The sequence below is a fragment of the Gouania willdenowi genome, chromosome 10 (assembly GCF_900634775.1).
Source record: "Gouania willdenowi chromosome 10, fGouWil2.1, whole genome shotgun sequence".
In the NCBI taxonomy this organism is placed as follows: domain Eukaryota; kingdom Metazoa; phylum Chordata; class Actinopteri; order Blenniiformes; family Gobiesocidae; genus Gouania; species Gouania willdenowi.
The window spans coordinates 12,570,043-12,589,784 of record NC_041053.1 but is presented as its reverse complement, the minus strand read 5'-3'; the positions used below and the strand labels follow the sequence as shown (position 1 = coordinate 12,589,784).

Here is a 19,742-nt window from a genome sequence, read left to right as displayed (position 1 = left end):
AAAAAAAGAAGTCGCCTTTATTTTTTCAGTTTTTATGATGTGAAAACTTTTCTTTTCTTTTATGTTTTTAAAGATATATATTTTTGTTTCATTTTTCGTGGTAATAAATAAAAAAATGTGCAGTATATTTTGGTTTCAGTTCAAACGGTTTGTAAGAAGGTTATGAGAAGAAAATAAATTCGTCAAAAATTGTCTTGAGAATTTAAATAAAAGAACAAGAATCTGCATTTTGACTAATCTTTTTTTTTATTTTTCTTCCCCAAAATCTGATCTGTATGTAGCCAGACATTCCAGTCTTCCTCTGACATTTTTCTTTTGATCTCATAGACGTGCGATCAGGATGATGAAGAGGTGGAGATCGCTGTGGACAACGCCGCCTTCATGGACGAGTTCTTCTGTCAGGTGAGAGTTTCAACCTGCTGCTCACATCTGGCGTTAATTGTTTGTGCGACTTCAATACGCCGTTTGTTTTTGGTCGGTCGATCATCATTTTCTTTCTTTGTGCTTCAGATTGAAGACATCAGAACCAGTATTGACAAGATTGATGAGAACGTGGCTGAAGTGAAAAAGCTGTACTCAGTGATCCTGTCTGCGCCCACATCAGATCAGAGTAGGACACGACAGCAGCGCTTCTTTTCATTTGAGTTTTAAACTATAGTGAAAGTTTTTTTTTTCTGTTTATTCATTTTGTTCTTGCTCTACTTCTTGTTTAACCTCGACTCTTTCCTCTTCCAGAAACACAGGATGAGTTGGAGGCGATTACCAACGACATAAAGAAAATGGCCAACAATGCAAGAAACAAACTCAAAAGTGAGTCAGCAGCTTCTGTTTGAGTCATGTGGTTTTTAGGTTTTAGAAAGCACATTTTGCTATTTCACCTCCTCACATGATGCTGGCATTATTAGCAGATAATTAATTACAGTTATGATGTAATTATAGTTGTAATTGAAAGAATCTGTTGCTGTTGTAATCATAATTGAGTTCAGATAATTGACTTTATAATTGTAATTGGCATGGAAATTCAATAAAATTGTCAATTTCAATTCACTTTAGTTTTTACTTCTGTTTGGCAGAATTTTGTTAGGTTGTCGTGGTTAATGTTTGCCAGACTGTAAGACAAAGTATTTAAGTTTACAACTGTATTTGAAGTAGATAAATAAATTGACTTTAATATTATTTCATGCTTCATTTTCCTTTATCTTAACATAAGCCTAGCCTATAAGAAAGAACAATGTATGTATAATACATCTGATATTGTTTATTAGAACACATTACATTAATTTATTGATTATGTTTGGTGAAAAATACATGACGAGAGGACCTTGGAAAAATAATCGCAAATTAAATCGCAATATTCAGAAAAAAAAATCACAATTAGATTATTTTCCAAAATCGTTCAGCCCTAGATCCATTTCTTTTATTCATACTTTCTCTATACTTTCTATGTCGTGTAAAGAGTTGCAGCCCCAAATTTAAAAAAAAATGGCATGCTCAATTTTTTTTTTTTTTTAGCCATTGAAAGGAATCTGGAGTCCGAGGAGCAGGAGAGGGTGTCAGCTGACATGCGGATACGTAAATCCCAGGTACGATGATGACGTTTAAACATTCACTCTGTGACGTGAAGCTCTGCTCTAGATTTTATTTAAGCTCTTACTGACCTAGTGAAGATCTTCACTGATTAAGTTTCACTTAATGGTGACGCCCAAGTATTTACACTAGCACCACTTTGTGTGTGTGTGATTAGACATATTAATTGTTAGATATTACTAATGAGTAATATCTAACATTTGTTTTCCCAGCATGCAGTGCTTTCCAGGAAGTTTGTGGAGGTTATGACCAAGTATAATGAAGCTCAGGTGGACTTCAGGGAGAGAAGTAAAGGACGTATTCAGAGACAACTAGAGATCAGTGAGTGACGCTCACAATGCCACAATGATGGCACAGGACACCACTTCACTAAACTGTGCATTTGCAGCTGGAAAAGCAACAACAGACGAAGAACTGGAAGAGATGTTGGAGAGCGGTAACGCTGCTGTGTTCACTGCTGGGGTAAGAATGTGTCTTTGACCAGTACGCTCTACATTATTTCTCAGCTAATTATTCAGACATTTAACTCTTTCAGGTTAAAGTCATCTTGTTTATTTGTGACTTGAATTTTTCAAGCGTATTATTTATTTATTTGAACATTTAATATTGATGTAAATGGAAAAAAAAAAAAAGAAAAGACAATTTCTCATGAATAAATACACATTTGACTTGTTGGACAATGGATAGGAAGAAGCCTATCCTCATTCTTCACCATTAGCAAAACCAAAATCTAATAAAATAAAATAAATGGACAATACAAGTAAATACTCCAATTGAGCTTTTCAGAAAAACAGAACAATAACTACCGAACAAACAAAATAACAAAAAAAGAAACAAACAAATGAACAGGCGTCAATATTGTCCGTGAGATTTACATTCTCCTTCCTCATTTCTCAGAATCAGAATCAGGAACAACTTTATTGACCAAGTAATGTATTAGTTCACCAAGTCAAATTCCTCGTGTGTATGTGCTCTCTCTAATAGTGTAAACATAGAATAATAACAATGAACTAGAAAAAAAATAAAATAAAAAATAAATATAAGCATAAATATAAACAGTATTTAGACTAATATGTGCAGAACTAAATAAAATAACAAGATAATAATAATAATAATAATAATAATAATAATAATTTAAAAAAAGAAACATTTTTTTAAACTGCATTATATTCCTACTTTGTTTAATTGTTTCATCACGATCGTTCCACAAAAACACCCCACCAATGGAAATACTTTTTAAATTGGTCCGAGCATAATGCATTTAACGTCACATTGCCTCTCTGAAGTCATGGTTTTGCCCCTATAGCTCGACTCCATATCATTCATCCAAACAATTGGGAACATGTTGATTACTACGTTTGTTAAAGTTAGAATCATGTTACACCATGAAGCAGAGTCACATATATGTGACTCATCATTAGTGACGTGAACAGTCTATGTACATAGCTCAAAGCTGATGAATTTACATGGAGCTGAGGCAGATGCTAAGTTGTTTGCTGAAGGCCCAAACATGTTCCAGTCCTAAAGCCAGACAGACTTTTTTTTCCAAATTTGAGGAGCTGTCATGTCCACCAGATAGGACGTATAGCAGATGTTTTTGTATAATCTCAGAGATTAGGTTGCGTTGTATTACTATACCAAATTTCAGTTTCCTATGTGATGCAGTTCCTGAGATATATATTTCCTGCTGAAAATAAAAGAAAAATAAGGTTAGATTAGATTAAATTGGTTTATTTGAAAGGGGATGGTGCGGATTCATATAACACATGAACAAACATGGTTAAAAAAAAAAAAGCCTTTAAAAGCATTAAAATACAAACATGACAATATATTTACAAGTCTTTGACAAATCAATAACAACAATATAAGTGCCACTGTAAAATAACTAAAGGCACACAGTACCTGTTAGAATATTAAATAACAAAACACATCTTCAAAAGGTTACGGTATCAAATATACAGTACAGCACAACAGGCTCGTCTTTTACTGTTGGCAGACGTACATGTTAATGAGCCACATTTTCAATAGCTGTTTAACTTCCTCAGGTATTGAGTTCCACTCAGCGGCGCCCCTCGCTGACCAGGCAGAGGGGTGACACAGTCCCCTCTGCCAGAGCCTCGAGTGACGCGCTCAGAGCTTTTTCTTTGGCTGATCAACTCTGCCAGAGGAGATGGGGCCAAATGATGTTACTTTGTATATGAAACTATGAGGTCTTAAAAGGCTGTACTTGTTTAGAATTGCCCAGTGATGATAGTGCCTTGGTTTTCTGTCCATGACTTTAATGGCTTGTTTCTAAAGGTCTTTTTGCTCTCTGACTTGCCTAAGACCAACTTGTTAGGCAATCGTTGAAGTGGCTGGATGTGTGAAAATTGACACATACCCCCTTCACTAAATTGGACATATCTCAAAAAGTACTCATCTGATAAAACTAAACATTTGCAGTGTGCCTATTGAATAATCACAGAAAAATTGGTAAAAAATAAACCGAAGTGCGTGGGCCATTTGTTGAAATGACATGGAATGACTCAGCTGTGTGAGTGAAAGTGGCTCTACAGTCATGATACATTTGTAGCCACATCTGTTGTGTAGCAGTCTTTCAGGTGTACAGCTGTGTGTCTAAATTCCTTTAGGGCAGCGGTGGCCCATTGGTTATAGGTCCAATGTCATGCTATTTTTCACCCATCTCCATTTGCTTCAAAAACATAGTATTTAAGGTTTATTTTCCCAAGCTCGCATGTTTTCCAGAGTTTCAGCCTCTGAAAAGTAAGCTTGTGTTCATGACTATAAGAAGCTCTGATTGTTTACTCTGTGCTCCTCGTAGATCGTAGACTCTGGGATCTCCAAACAGGCTCTGAGTGAAATCGAATCAAGGCATAAAGACATCGTCCGTCTGGAGAGTAGCATCAAGGAGCTGCACGACATGTTTGTAGATATTGCCATGCTGGTGGAGAGCCAGGTACCGTCCTTCTCCTCTCATTCCACCTGAAGACCCTTTTCAATCAAAGCCACTCACTCACTCATGCTTTAAAATCCATCCTTCACTCTTTTCATCTTAACTAATCCTACTTCCTGACTGTAATCGACTCATTTTTGACTCCTTCATCTCTCTCTCTCTCTCTCTCTCTCTCTCTCTCTCTCTCTCTCTCTCTCTCTCTCTCTCTCTCTCTCTCTCTCTCGTTCTCTTTCAGCTCCTTGCCTTTTTTTCACCCATCTTATCTGTCATCTGCCATGACTGCCTCCATCTCTTCACCCACCATCACTGGAGTCAACATTAATGCATTGTGTAAGATGTTTAATAATAACACAAACACGCTTTCTAATGAAGTGGTCACTTAAGTATCATCTCTTACTTCTTACTGCTTGCACCATGCTTCCTGAGGGGGAGGCGAGTTGGAGGTAAGGACACTGACCGAATCTCAACTGCTCTGCATGTTGCATTTGATGTAGTTGTATCACAGTTATAACAGACACCTATGAACATTTATCATGTTAAATTTGCCATGACTATTTAAGCCATGAAAAGCTGCAGTTTTAGGCTAGACAAAAGAGTATCAAACAGCAGTAGCTGCTTTGCCTTTACTTACTTACTTCAGAACTTACTTTACCTTAGAATAGACTTTAAAGTAGGCATGCACCGAATTATTGGTCGAAACCGAAAATCAAAAAAAATTATTATGCAAATGATTAGTCTCGTTACATTTAGTTGTCAATTAAAATTTTCAATTACAATTCCCACTTCAATTATCCATGTTCAGTTTCTACTCTATTACGATCACGGTGACTGACATTTTTTCCAATTACAATCAAAACTAGAACTAAAAGCAGTTGAAATGGGGCCAAGCCTTCCCACGCGACTCGGCTCCCAGGTTTTGTGGAGCCCATGGAAGTACGTCACAAAAGATGATGGGCTTGGGGCGTGCGTCAGGACACAGTGAACACGTGGATATAAAATGTATAAAGATGTGTTTTAAAATGTGAAAGTTACAGGCCAAAATGCGTTTGCACCCATTATAGCGCCACCTAGTGGCACACTTTTTGGTATGGATGATCTGTGTGCTCTTCTATATGTACCCTGTAAATGTCACAGCCTTTAACTCATTCACTTCATTTTCAGAGCAGTCCACCCCATATTGCCAGGCGTTTTAGATGATTTTCACTGATCTTTCAAGACCCACAGAATATGTTGTATGACAATCTGAAATCAGATTCTGAAAGATTAGACTTCACTTTCATCAGGAAAAAAATTGTGGTTATAGCTTGTTTCGTTCTTTCGTAATCAGCAGTTGAATAGAGGCAAGTTTCACACAAATCGCCAGTTTTTGACAAAAAGCTGAGAAAAAAGCCTTGAAGCACCTCAACATTGGTTTCCTTCTATAAAACTAGAAAAATAACACTGAGACTGGGCTTTTGATGGCAACATTATTATTGTTTTGCTATCATTCTCCCCACACGCAACTTCCTCCTCCTCCCGGACATGCCGAGTGTCGTCGCTTGCCCTGTTTTTTTTGATAGTTTTTTCTCACCATCGCGACACTCTCAATATTTTACTTAGTTCTACACGTTCTTTCGTCGAGTGTGAGCTGCTGGGAACTTCAGCATCAACTCTCGTAGCACCATTTTCTGTCCTGTAAACTATTGTCTTCTCCCTCTGAGCTCTGCCCATCACAAGTGATCTCTCATCCAAAGGTGGGCAGCTACCCCCTACATGTCACCAGTTGGTCACTACATCATTGTACAAGTTAGATATTCACGGGAGATCTTTGTCACACTGTCTTCTAGCAACCCCAGCCGAAAAACACAATTGGCGTCTTTAGACGTCTTTGGCAGTCAATAAGTTAACATAATACTTCAGCTGAAATAAATATTTGTTGTTTATGTAGTAATAAGCTACGCCCACTTTGACCAAGCACGATTAACTTTGAGATATGGCATCAGGAGAGACCTTGGGTCGACCCACCAAATTTGGTAAAAATTGGTTTTGCCATTTAAGATATATAAATTTCCTATATTTGCAGTGCCCCTTAGTGGACAACATTATTCAAATAGGTTTTTGAATTTGCTACGTACTGTGTGGGAGTTATAGGCCAAAACGCATTGACCTTAGTTATAGCGTCACCTGCTGGCGGACATGTGAGTTTTTGCGTCCGTGGTAAGCTGAGGGGTCTGAACCAACCCTTTAAATTGCCCTGCCCTCCCTTGCACGGTTTAGCCTGCAGCACAACATTTTACCGACAGAAAAATAAAAGGTAAGTATACTAAAAATCAGAACAAAAACAATAGGTTTCCCAGCACCACTGGTCCCCAGGCCCCACGGGCTTGGCCCCCTAGTTACAATTATTGTTTTTAAGTAAATTACAATGACGTTCTCAATTACTAAAATTAAATTACAGTTAATCACAATAGGTTGCTTTCACTGGAATTCACATTGCTGCATCGCAAAATTCAGATGTAGGGCAGGAAGTGAAGTAGCTTGGGAATCTGCCATCAGAAATAATCAAAATGCCCATGTTTTGTGTAGTTTAGGGCTGCTCCAATTGTTCTAACTAAGAAAAGAAAAAGAGATTTTATAGAGTACCGAAGATTGTCGTTCACAAAGGTGAGAAATGTAAAAAGCTCACTGAATAACGCCGTAAAAAAGTGGTTTTTGGACCTACGTCTGCGGTTGGAAGAAGTAGTCTGCTAATACCCGTGTCTGTAGCGACCACTTCGTCAGAGGTATGTTAGCGAGCTAACTTTGTTTTTGTGGTTGTGTTTATATAGCATTAGGTTGTTGCTAAATGCTCATTTACTACACTACCTGTCAAAGTTTTTAGAACAGCACACTTTTTCCAGTTTTTTACTGGAAAATTATTCAGTTTTTTGTGTCATTGCACTCTGAAATGAAAACAGAACAAATAAGCAATTTAAGTTGAAAAACAAATCATGGAATCCATGAAGAATACTGTTCACCTGATGCTCATGAGGGCCTGGTACCACAGTGTGTTCCAACACTGCTTTTATGCAGACAGAGAGGGTTGTAAGTAACCAAGAAAAGTTGTAACATCTGTAGGAATGAGTAACACCAGCTTTCAAGGCTGATTCAACCTTTATTGCTGCAGAACAGCTTTAAAATCAGAATCGCAAAGGATTTTATTTGCCAGGTACAGTTAAATGAAAGGTGGGACAAAAACAGGATGAGAGGTGATGGGGGAAAAGACAAGTTTGAAACTGAATTCTCTATTGGAGTAGACAGTGTTAAACTAGGAAAAACACCTTGACAGCATGTACTTAAGGAAAAACACAGTCGTAGAACATGAGACATGGCACGTAGGGAGGGTGGGATGGGTAATTGGCTGGGGGAGGGGGTCAGTGTGCTATTCAAATAAATTTGCCTTGCCTTATCAAAGTAGAGGGAAAAGAGTCATGTTAGCCTATGAATTACTGCAGTGTGTCTGACTGTACCCCCTGTGTGTGTTTTTCAGGGTGATATTGTAGACAACATAGAGCAGAATGTGTCCAAGTCAGTGGATCATATCACAGAAGCACAAGAAATAACCAAGAAAGCTGTAAGGTATCAGACCAAAGCACGCAAGGTAATGTCATCTGGTCACTTCTGGGTGCTCGTGCACTCTCTGTCTTTTCTGCTCCGTGACCTTTGACCTCCTTCATCACATCACGTCACAGCCTGAGATCAGCTAACCCATGCCATATTCACACTGTTACACACAGCTGCTGCATGTTTTTTTTGTTTTGTTTTTTCTTCTTCTGTTGCTTTCGTCACAACGGTCACTGCTCATGTCAGGGCGGGATGATTGACAGGATTGAGAGCAACATGGATCAATCGGTGGGCTTTGTGGAGCGCGCTGTAGCAGACACTAAGAAAGCTGCAAAGTTTCAACAGGAAGCTCGTCGTGTGAGTGACTCTGGTCAAAATGAACGCTGGATTCCCCAAAAGCATCAAAAAACGAATCACGAAATCATGTAACTCCACACGCCGGAAAATATAGTCTCTGAGATTGAAAATCTCTAGGCCTTTTTTTATGTAAATTGTTTTAACAACATCTTATTCTACGAAATGAATCATGATATCTGGTAATAAAAGCCATTTTTGATTAAAAATCTTCAAGGACTCAAGGTAGGAAATAGAAAGGGTGGGGAAGAATAGATTGTTTTACAGTGAGGGTGAGATGTGAAGTTGTAGAATATATTGTGCTTATTTTGTTGTGTAATCAAGCCAGTATAGTGACAAGTGTGAAGCTCAGCTATAATGGTGGTGGCTGTGGACAGGGGGAATGAGTGAGTGGTAATACCTAAAGCAGGTATTTGGGATTAACGTGTCTAAAGTTAAGCCCAGTATGAGTTTCATCCCACATCCCAAGGCGTTCATCGTATACCAGTATATGTGCAAAAACCATTACCGCAAACCCAGGAACTGCCCCGGGCCCGCAGATGCAGCCTGGCCAGCAGAAAGAGTGGGGGCTAGGGAGCCCCAGGCCACCCCCCCACGGCCGAGCAACCCCCCAGACGCCCCCAAGATCCGAGTCCGAGAGGCAGCCACCGCCCCCCACACACACATCCGAGGAAGCCCCGAGCACCCAGCGCATCAATAGTCACGTCGAAGCACTATCAAAATATATCAACAATATATATATACTGTATAATATATCAATACAAAATTTATCAAAAAAATATCATTTGTTTCTCATCGGAGGAGAAAACATCCAAACATCTTATTTTGAACATAGATGAAAATAAAATGTAGGTTGGGGTGGGGTCAATTATATTTTTGAGTTACAATTAATAATTTTCAATTACAGTTCAATTTTAATTATTTTTTATCCTCAAAAAGTCAATAACAATTATGTTCTCAATTTCTAAAGTTCAATTACAATTAACGAGCCTGAAATGAAAAACCTAATGAAAGTTAACCTTTCTTTTGTGTTAGCTTTCTGTTAGCATCTCTTATGATAACGGGCCCTAAATCAACAGATTTTTTTAAATGACGATTATAATTATGCCACAATTGTAATTAATTATCAATTACGCATTTACAATTATCATTGACCCCATCCTTGGTTGCATGTGATAATTAACTTATTCCTGTTGAAGACACCCGGCACAAATTCCTGAGAACACGGGTGTTTGTTCTGCCGTGCTCACACTTTCTTTGATAACTTGGCTTTTTGGTTCAGAGGGCTCTGTAACTCTGAATAATATTTAGTTTGATGCTTTTGGGAAATCTGCATAAAAAAATGAGGACCATCCCCATCATCAAACTCCAGCCCCTTTACTGTCCTCACCTGCCTCCAGGCCCATGGTTCCCTGTGCTTAAAACTCCAGCGTGTCCTGCCCTGTAGCACCAGTGTCCCTCCACTGTCTGCAAACACACGTACACACACACACATTACACACTTTACCTCTTTCTTCTCTTCTCATTCTGAGCTTTGGCTGCTGACTGTTCTCTTCTCTTCCTATTTGCTTATTTTAATGTGTTGTTTTGCTTCTGGCTGTGAAAGCATTTATTTTTGCACAAAAACAAATTCAACTAGAAAACTCACACAGGTTTGTCAGAATTGAACGAGTCCATGGGAGTGTGTTTTTTTAATCCTACAGTCTGCTCAGATGATGGCTGCTGTGCTACATACTTTACATGCCTATTGTTTGATATCATTTGTGAAACAGCATTAAGGATATATGTATTATTATTGGTTCTCACTGGGCCTTGTGGTGTTGTTCCCAACAGAAAATGGTGATCATAGTGGTGATTGTGGTGGTTGTGCTGGCTGTATTAGCTCTCATCATTGGGTTATCAGTGGGATTGAAGCCCAAGTGATCAATCAGAGGAGAGCAGAGGGTGAGTAACTCTGGATCACATCTCCTAGGGCCTGTACTACGAAGATGGATTTCCTCCTATCACGCTAACTTCTTGGACTAACTTATTCCATGTGTCCTGTACTACGATGCTGGCTAACTTCTTATGGTGCTAAATCACCATGGTAACACCTAACCTGGTCTGGACCAGGCTATGAAGCGGATAAGATCTGAGAGAGTACAAAAGCCCCGCCTCCTGACCAATCAGTTATCTTGTAATGTGACCTGTTCATTGTTAGAAGATCCTGGTTGGTGCAGATCTGACAGCTGTGTTTAGGAACGAATGATTATTAATGATAAATGCAATCCTTTTGTCCTTTTGAATTTGAAATACTTTGTTAATCCCTGAAGGGAAATTCTTGTTTGTACACTTCACACTCTACTAGTGGGGGGAGGAGCTCTGCGCTCTGCAGCCTCTGTCTCTAACAACAGGAGCAGCCTGTTGCAGCCACTCTGTATGTAAAGCGGATCAGCGAACACAGCCAAAGCCGATACACTCAAAACACGCAAAAATTGGCCGATTAAATCAGCCGGCCCATGAATTGGTCAATCACTACAATCGACCAGTGAAAGCGAAATCCACTGTTGAACGCTTAAATGAACAGAATGTGAATTAAACGCCGTCATCAGGTGGCAAAGAACGTTCGTTATGGGGAAATGTTTCCGGGTACCGCTCGTTTGGTGCACCGACCGCCCCCCTCCTGTCCTGGCTGCTTCAACATGTGGAAGCTCAACCATCCGCCCCAAACACCGGCTAAACTGCCACAACACTACGCAACTCGTCACTCACTCCAAAATACAGAGTCGATCATTTCCGAGGTAACTTTGTTGTGTGTGTGAAGCTCCGCCCTTTCTCGTGAAGCGCTACAAAAAATGTATAAATATTTCTTCTAAAAAAACGGAATTTTAAAAAAGGTATGTGGAAAACAAAATTTGTAAAAAAAATAAATAAAATTAATTTTATAGCTCTTTAAACAGTGTTTTTTGTCTGAAATATGGATTTTATTTCTCCATATTTTTAAAGAATTATTCCTCAATTATGACGTAGGTTACCTACACAGTTTCTCCGTGATTGGTCCGACGCTGCAATCTCCACCCATTTAACTAGAATGCAGGGTGAAATTACCTGTCTGAAGTGAACTTTATCTACTGTATATCCTACTTCATAGTGCAACTGCTCTGTGACGGAGAATGTTATGCTAGGTACAGCCCGCTAACAGAGAGATATCCCAGATATACTTACCCAGCTTCGTAGTACAGGCCCTTGGTGCTAAATGAGGTGTGGGCATGCTAAAAAAAACAACACAAATTCACCTCAGGTTATCTTTGTAAAGAGTTTAGGAGTGTTTGTGTGTATTTAAACTAAAGGTGTGTGTGTGTGTAAACTTCCCTCTGGTTACAGCTCAACAAACAAACCAAGCGTTCAGAGGGAAATCTTTCAGTCTTTGTGTGTTTACTCTATTATCCCTCTGTGTCTCACTCTGTAGAAGTTGCCAGGCCGGGTTTGTTCCCAGTTCCTGCATCATTATCATCATCATCATCATCATCACTGATGACGACCTACTGTCATTTGATCGTCCCCTTCACCTTCCTCTCCGTCATCCTTTTCCCACAAGAGTCAAAACCTCATTGATCGATAAAAAGCCTGGAGATGTAAATCCCATCATTTCATTCCAATCTGAGATCAAAGTAAATGCTCGAAGGCTTTGATATGAATGAAGAAAGAAGACGTGTGTGTGTGAAAAGGGAAATGACAAATAACTGATCATCCAGTCACCTCCAGTATCACAGAACATTTTGATTGTTCAACATTTATTGCCAAAGAGTCCACCCTGAAGCAGCCCACACGCTTGTGAAACCCCAACCCTCGGCTTTGGCAAAAGCCGTGACATTTTTACCAAGCGAGCTCCCCACTGAAGGCCCAAAGCTCTGGGTTTGTTGTCGGGCAGAGCACCAGCACTTTCACATTCCAACAAGATGAAATCAAACTTGAAGGTTTTGTAACCGCTGTGTAAATAAGAGTAACAATATGACGCTTTTATCTTTCTGGGCTTTGGATTGCCTCTCATAGCTAAAGTTTTTAACACGTAACTGTTTGTGTTAACACATTTCATGAAGGTAAGACAGGATTGAGGTGAATTAAATTAACCTATATTATATGTCCGTTAGTATCTTAAACCTTTCTATAATGTCTATTTATGATTGTTGTGGTGAAATGCTGTGAATCATCACGTGAACACCAAAGAATGTGCTAGAAAACATGCTGCTTATAGAGCCAGAGGTCAGGGTCTCTCCGGCTGTTGGACTTTAACTGGTACAAAGTGGATTAAATGGTATAAAGTGGGATCAAAATGTTCTTAGAGACACTCCTAAAACTGAAGGGTTCAGAGAGACCAGTGAGATTGATCAACTGGTGTCTACAAAGACCAGTTGGAGAAATATTTTACAAGAGAAATGTCCCACTGTATGTTTTTGACAGTTTTTTTATGTAGGTGTATGATGATGATAATAAATGTATGAATGTAAATATTGGATCTGATCCAGTTAGTGCTGCTTTAACTGTAATTGAAGCAAGCGATCGATTGTGAATCGTGATCAATCAGGATGAATGTGTTTTTATGGGCTAGCCCAGCTGTTTGATTTTCTTTTAATGAACACACCCACAGCGAGAGCTGTTGGTCCATCCTGTTTTAACTCTATAGTCCCTGGGATTTGAAAAGGCATTAAAGCTTCTATGTTTTTCTAATGAGTCTTTGTGTTGTTTGTGAATAACTAGATTTAAAGGTGTAACAGTGAGGCTCTACCTGGGGGATTAACAGTGTTTTATGGGATGTTCTTGGCTGTTGTCAGCAGAGGGTTCATTCCTTTAAAAGGCAAACGCATGAGTGTTTAAGATCAGGTAAGTCATTCACCTCTCTCTCTCTCTCTACACACACACACACACACACTTTGTCATGTGACCCTTCCTTCCCCTTTGGCTCAATCATTTCCTTAAACTTCTTTCCATAAATGTGAGCACCTGTGTTGTAATGAAAGTCTCTAAATCAGAGGTGTCAAACTCATTTTAGTTCAGGGGCCAAATACGAACAAGTTTGATCTTAAGTGGGTCTCAGATTATAGGTGAAAAACGAGCAGTTTAAACATTATTGCCCCCACTACGTATAAATTGTAAAGTATAACAATATCCAAGGGACAAGTGACAGATATCTATGGAAGAGGATTAGGCCTACTAAAAAAAACAGCAAGAGAAGTAATCTTTTTTTTTTTTTTTTTAAGTGCAGTCAGGCGGTGTGTTTCTGAGTGGCTGGAGGAAGAAAACGAGTGAAAATGACCAAATTTTCGGGTTTGTACGTTCCTCTGGAACCCCTTGCTCACAGAGAAAATCCAAAAATTTGCTCATTTTCTTTCTCCAGCCACTCAGAAACACACTGCCTGTCTCCACATGTGTTTTGTTTGGGAGGAGCTTGCAGGCGTCCCAAAAAAAAAATCAAGACTGAAAAAAAAACAAGACAAAAAAAAAAAATACTTCCACTACTCGCTCTGTTTTTTTTCTTCTGTTTATAATTTATTTATTTTTTTCCACTACTGGCTCTGTTTTGTTCTTTTTAGTGGACCTACCTCTTCGTCGATATCAGTTCAGGATTTTCTTATTTTTAATTTAATTTAGTTTGTGACCAATTTATTTATTTATTTTATTTGTGGAAATTATGTGACATCATTTCAGGGAAATTTAGTTCTTTGAACAATTTGAAATTTACAGTGAAAATAGCAAACCTCCAAATATTGTAGAATTTCATTGAATTTGTGTCTTGAGATACAGTATCTGAGATATCTCAGCTGATTTATCTATAATGAATTATTTTGTAATTTGGACAATATTTATTTTAATTTTTTTTCTGTATTTTTAACTTGAACTTGTGTTTGGTACAATGTGCAGAAAAAGATGATGATAACGTTGTGCTGTGCCATCATTGGGATCGTGGGATTCTCCTACCTCTACAGCTTCTTCTCATAAAAGGCTTTTACACACGGTGAGAATCTACCTCCATCACATTCTACACGCCATGCTCAGATTAAAGCAGTGGTTCTCGGCCTTTTTTTGGGTCGTGACGGTCAGTGCCCAATCTTTTCACGGGCCTGATAGTTTCAGATCCTTTCAACGCATGCGCGGAACGCGTCTCCATCCGGTCAGCCTAATTTACGGTAGTTCGTACACTATTTAAAATTTAATGTGTACTATTGAAATATTTAAAAAGCATCATATGGTCGGTTTACATTCAAATATCACGTCCCAGCAGCTCTGTTGTAAAGATTGCGGGTGAAGGAAGTGACGTAGTCTACGCGCATGTGTTGAAAGGATTCATAATTACGGTGATTGGCAATTTATTTTCCAATTTCCAATTATTTTTTTCCCTGAAAGTCAATTTCAATGATGTTCTCAATTATTAAAGTTCAAATTCAGTTAATCACAATTACTGAGCCTGAAATAAATACACATGAAACTTAAACCTTTCTCTTATGTTAGCTTTCTGTTAGCATCTCTGATGATAATTGTTGGTTTTGACCTAAATCAGCTGTAAAATACACTATTATCGATCATCGTCTCTCATCTATTGATTTCCATGTTAGACCTCCTTATCCACAAAAATATTGGTGTTAATATTTCTGGTGTGGGTGTCTGAGTCTTTTCTCTGTTGGTATACACTGCTTTTTAATTGTATTTAACATTAAAATGTTCCTAAATAGAACTAACAGGTAGTGGGAAAACTTGATCTGAAACATATTTTAACAATAACTACGTATGTGGAAGCCATAGAACTGTGACATGGCCCAGTTTTGCCTTTAATTACATTGTATATGACAGTTTTCATAGAATTTGTGACAATTACAAAGTAAATGATCTAAACTCAATTGCTATTCAATTACAACAGCAACTAATTTTTTTTCAAATAAAATTACAATTAGAATTACTTCGTAATTGCATTTAATTTTCAATTACAAAAGTAGCCCTGGTCGTGACCCCATTTTGACATCAAGAGAGACTCTTTTTCTTCTTCTGTAATTCATTTTTGATCATGTAAATCATGGTTAGGGTCGATTATAATTCATAATCGATTACAATAATGACGTGATTATTATTAGAATTTAAAAAAAAAAATCGGTTGATGTTGTAATAATTGAATTTGTGAATGATAGTTCCATCCATCCATCCATCTTCATACCCGCTTATTCCCGTTTAACAGGGTCGCAGGGGTCTGCCGGTGCCAATCTCCGGCTCTCATAGGGCGCTGGGCAGGGGTACACCCTGGACAGGGCACCAGTCCATCACAGGGCAACACAGACACAGACAACCATTCACCCTCTCATTCACTCCTATGGGCAATTTAGAGACTCCAATCAACCTTACAGTCATGTTTTTTGGATTGTGGGAGGACCCAGAGGAAACCCACGCAGCACGGGGAGAACATGCAAACTCCACACAGAATGATAGTTAACAATCAATCAATATTTTTTTTTTTAAATGGAAAATGATTCTCAAGAGAACAGACAGGTAGTAGGAGAACATGATATAAAAAATATTTTATTGATTGAATGATAGTTAACAATCAATAAAATATTTTTTATATCATGTTCTCCTACTACATGTCTTTTCTCTTGAGAATCATTTTCCAATTTTTTAAAAAAAAAAAGAATACCGACCGATAAAAAGCTAAATATCAATACCAATATTTTCATGGATAAAGAAGACTAAAACGGTAACCAAGAGACGAGAAACAAATTGGATAATAGAGAAGTGTATTTTACAGCTAAATAAACCTCAAATATTACGTTTATAGGGGTTCTTAGAACAAATGGAGATGGGTGAAAATGATATGGGACTTTTGAGATTGTGTGTGTGTGTGTTTTCATTTTAAAAAGAATAATAAAAAATATACTTTTAATCAGTATTTATTTTTACTTTAATTATCAATTTAGACATTTTGGCTGGTGTTTATGCGATGACATTACAGCGGGTACTTGAGAGAGCGAGAGTGGAAAATTAACAAATGAAAGCACCAAAAATATAGGGTTTATAATGTTTATGTTTAGTTCAAAATGATAATCATAATAATGATGATGGAAATGATCTTGATTAGAATGAACTGAATATACACGTGTCCCACACCAGGCAGGAGATGACCATAAATTATATAAAAAACTATTGAAATAAATCTATTTAGGAGACACTGCATACTGTTTATTCCATTTATTTACAAAATGAGTCTTTAAAATATGTGTTAGCACTCATGTATTCCCTCATATGCTCTATAGTTGTTTTTTTCCCAGAATTCTGAGGAAAATGTAGTCGGACAAAGGGGGTACATGGGTTCAGAAATAAGGGAAAGGGGGAACTTGAGCTAAAAAAAAAAAAGTTTGCAAACCACTGGTTTAGCCGACTCCAATGTTAAAAACCACTGGATTAAAGACTGTCGTCTTCTTTTTCTTTTTGTTCTGTTTTGCAGGAACAAAGATGTGGATGAGAAAAGTTCCCACCATGCTGCTCCCTTATCTTTATGAATCTACTGAATGATCCTGTGTATTCATCATTCCCTGTATCTATGATGCTGTTAAAGTGGATGTCAACCTGTTCTAATGTGTGAGCGGCTTGGTCATGTGACTTGGTCACGTGGAGTTCTCCTGGCTCTCTTTAGTCTGCTGCCCCCTGGCGGTGGATCCCATAATTATTAAATATATATTATGACTCTATTATAATGTTACCCCAGCTTATGTACACACAATTTACCTGTAAAAGTGATCAAAAATGTTTTTATTCTAACGTGTGTGATTGTGTTGTTGGTCTTTTGTGTGTGTGTGTGTGTGTGTGTGTGTGTGTGTGTGTGTGTGTGTGTGTGTGTGTGTGTGTGTGTGTGTGTGTGTGTGTGTGTGTGTGTGTGTGTGTAAAGCCTGTTATGTAATAATAAAGATGTGTGGGTTGGATTCAGTGTGTGTGTGTGCTTTCACTACTATTGCCTGTCCTCTGCACGAGCACAGCACGCAAGAGCTGATTGACGTGACCTCGTGTCATTCTTTGATCCCTGATGATCCTGCACGTGCTCCAGACTGCACCTGTCAATCACTGGAAGGGGCGGAGTCTGAAAAAAGATGAGCGGGTAGCATACCGCCCACAAGATTACAATTTTGGGCAAATGTGATTAAAAAAAAAAAAAAAAAACCCCAAAAAAGTATAACTCTAGCCACACAAAAAAAATGCATGCAGTATTCTTTAACATCTTAAACATACATTGTGCCTCTTCAAGCGGGCAGATAATTATAAAAAAAACTTTTTTTACATTCGCTCCGTGTTGATTTCTCCTACTTCTCCGTGTGTTTCCATCACCATCAATCTACCTCAAGTGCCAAACAGCAAACAGGAAGCAATGTTTACAAAATAAAAGCCTTTTAATTTCTTTCATTAATTTGCCATAATTTGCATCATATAACTGAGATTTGAGGTGTTATAACCACCCCCAAGTATCTAAAACCTTTGTCAAACCTTTTTTCTCAGCTTCGTTTGACTTCCACCCAATATCATCATTGCAATTGATTTATCCTCATTAGTTACATATCCTGATACTTTACCATATTCATTACGATTCATCATCAGCACTGGAACAGACTGTGTTGGATTATTTAACGTTACTAAAAAATCATCTGCGAACAATGATACTTTATGTTTTTTTTATTTATTTTTTTATTTATTCAGTTCATTTCCGACATGGTTGCATTCACAGAAATTCATTTGACATTCAGAGCAAAATCACATCATTGTTTTTTTTTTTTTTTTTTTGTCTTTTTTTTGTCCTTTTTCATGCCGGAAAGGGCGACGGAAAAAAGCATTATGCTTATCCAGATCCGTCCCCTAATTTGAACACACATAATTTTACATCCAACCTCGTTTCTTCCCTTTTTTTTTTTTTTTTGTCCTTTTTCATGTGATGTGTTCTCGTCTGCAGTCATTGTTCCTGTTGTTACTCCTCATCACTGTCCTTTTTCTCCGTATCTCCTCGAGCTTTCTTTTCCAGTCGTTGTTTACGTTCCTCCAACTCTCCAAACGTAAAGTTCTTCTTCTTTCGGAGTACCTTCATATCCTCTGAAAGTCGCCTCAGCTTACGATCCATCCGGAAGGCACATGCACATACCCACATCATTAGCAGGCCAAAGATCATGACTCCTAGCAGACAGATGTCCTCCACATCTTCCACTGTCAGCTGGGAGAGACAGAGCATCTGGCTTCTCCCTCGTGCATCCACGACATATCCACCTGGGTATGTGTCCTTTGGACACGGTATTTCGTGCTGAAGCAATTGCCTCGTTGAGAAAATTTTGTCAATGGTGCTCAATGACCAGTTGATGAGTTCCATGTCGTCGCTGTAGAGTTCAATGGAGAGTTGACTTGAGATCTGTATGCATGTAGAAATGTCCTCCTCGTTTTCTCCTTAAATTGTTTCAGATTATCGGACTGTTGTGTCTCTGCGTCAAGGCTGTTCCAGAGGTTCATGGCTCTATACACAGTACTATGTTTGCCAACGTTTGATATGACCCTGTTTGGTCTAAACACATTATTATGTCTGAATTCATAGGGATTTTGATTGTATGTGAAACGTTTTTGTATTCGATGTGGTAGTATTTTTGATGAAGCCCTAAATGCGTGTATTTGTGTGTTGTAGTGTATTATTTCTTGCAGTTTTAGGTATTTTTATTTCTCAAATAAATCGTTTGTGTGTGTGTTGTGTGGTACTTTATGTAAAATTCTTATAGCTTTTTTTTGTTGTTTAAATAGTGGTTCAAGATACGTTTTGTAGTTATTACCCCATATTTCGGAGCAGTAATTTAAGTGCGATGCTATGAGTGAAGAATAGATTGTTTTAAGTGATTTGGTGTGTAGGATTTGTTGAAGCTTCCATAGGATGTAACTGCTTTTGGCAACTTTGTTTTTGACTATTTGTATATGTTTTTTCCAGGTCAGCTTGTCGTCCATCCACACTCCGAGTACCCTATATTCTTTTACTTCCTCTATTATTTCCATATTTCGTTTCATTCTTATATCTACCGTTTTTTTTCTCTTTCCGAAATTAATTAATTTTGTTTTACTGACGTTTAGGGCTAGTTTATTTACATCTAACCAAGTTTGAATTTTTAATAGTTCCTCATTTGTTGACTCTATTAGAGTTTTAATGTCTTTGCCTGTGCATAGAATGGTTGTGTCATCTGCAAACAACGTTAGTTTGAGGCAATTTGAGTCTTTGAAAATGTCGTTTATGTAT

The 19,742-nt window shown here is 38.1% G+C and overlaps 1 protein-coding gene across 2 annotated transcripts in view; it reads left to right on the top strand.

Annotated features, from left to right (window-relative positions):
• Positions 1–13,183, top strand: part of stx3b (syntaxin 3b) — a 35,501-nt gene extending 22,318 nt beyond the window's left edge. The window contains exons 2-11 of one of the 2 annotated variants that reach the window (XM_028459541.1): positions 328–402; positions 511–610; positions 736–810; positions 1,513–1,583; positions 1,800–1,908; positions 1,976–2,049; positions 4,409–4,543; positions 8,049–8,159; positions 10,310–10,420; positions 11,925–13,183. In XM_028459541.1, coding sequence (XP_028315342.1) covers positions 328–402; positions 511–610; positions 736–810; positions 1,513–1,583; positions 1,800–1,908; positions 1,976–2,049; positions 4,409–4,543; positions 8,049–8,159; positions 10,310–10,399 — 840 coding nt within the window. In that variant the 3' untranslated portion in view covers positions 10,400–10,420; positions 11,925–13,183. Of the gene's footprint in view, positions 1–327; positions 403–510; positions 611–735; positions 811–1,512; positions 1,584–1,799; positions 1,909–1,975; positions 2,050–4,408; positions 4,544–4,775; positions 5,775–8,048; positions 8,160–10,309; positions 10,421–11,924 lie in introns of those variants that run through there. The other variant, XM_028459542.1, reaches the window with a different exon arrangement.
• Positions 13,184–19,742: the final 6,559 nt, after the last annotated feature.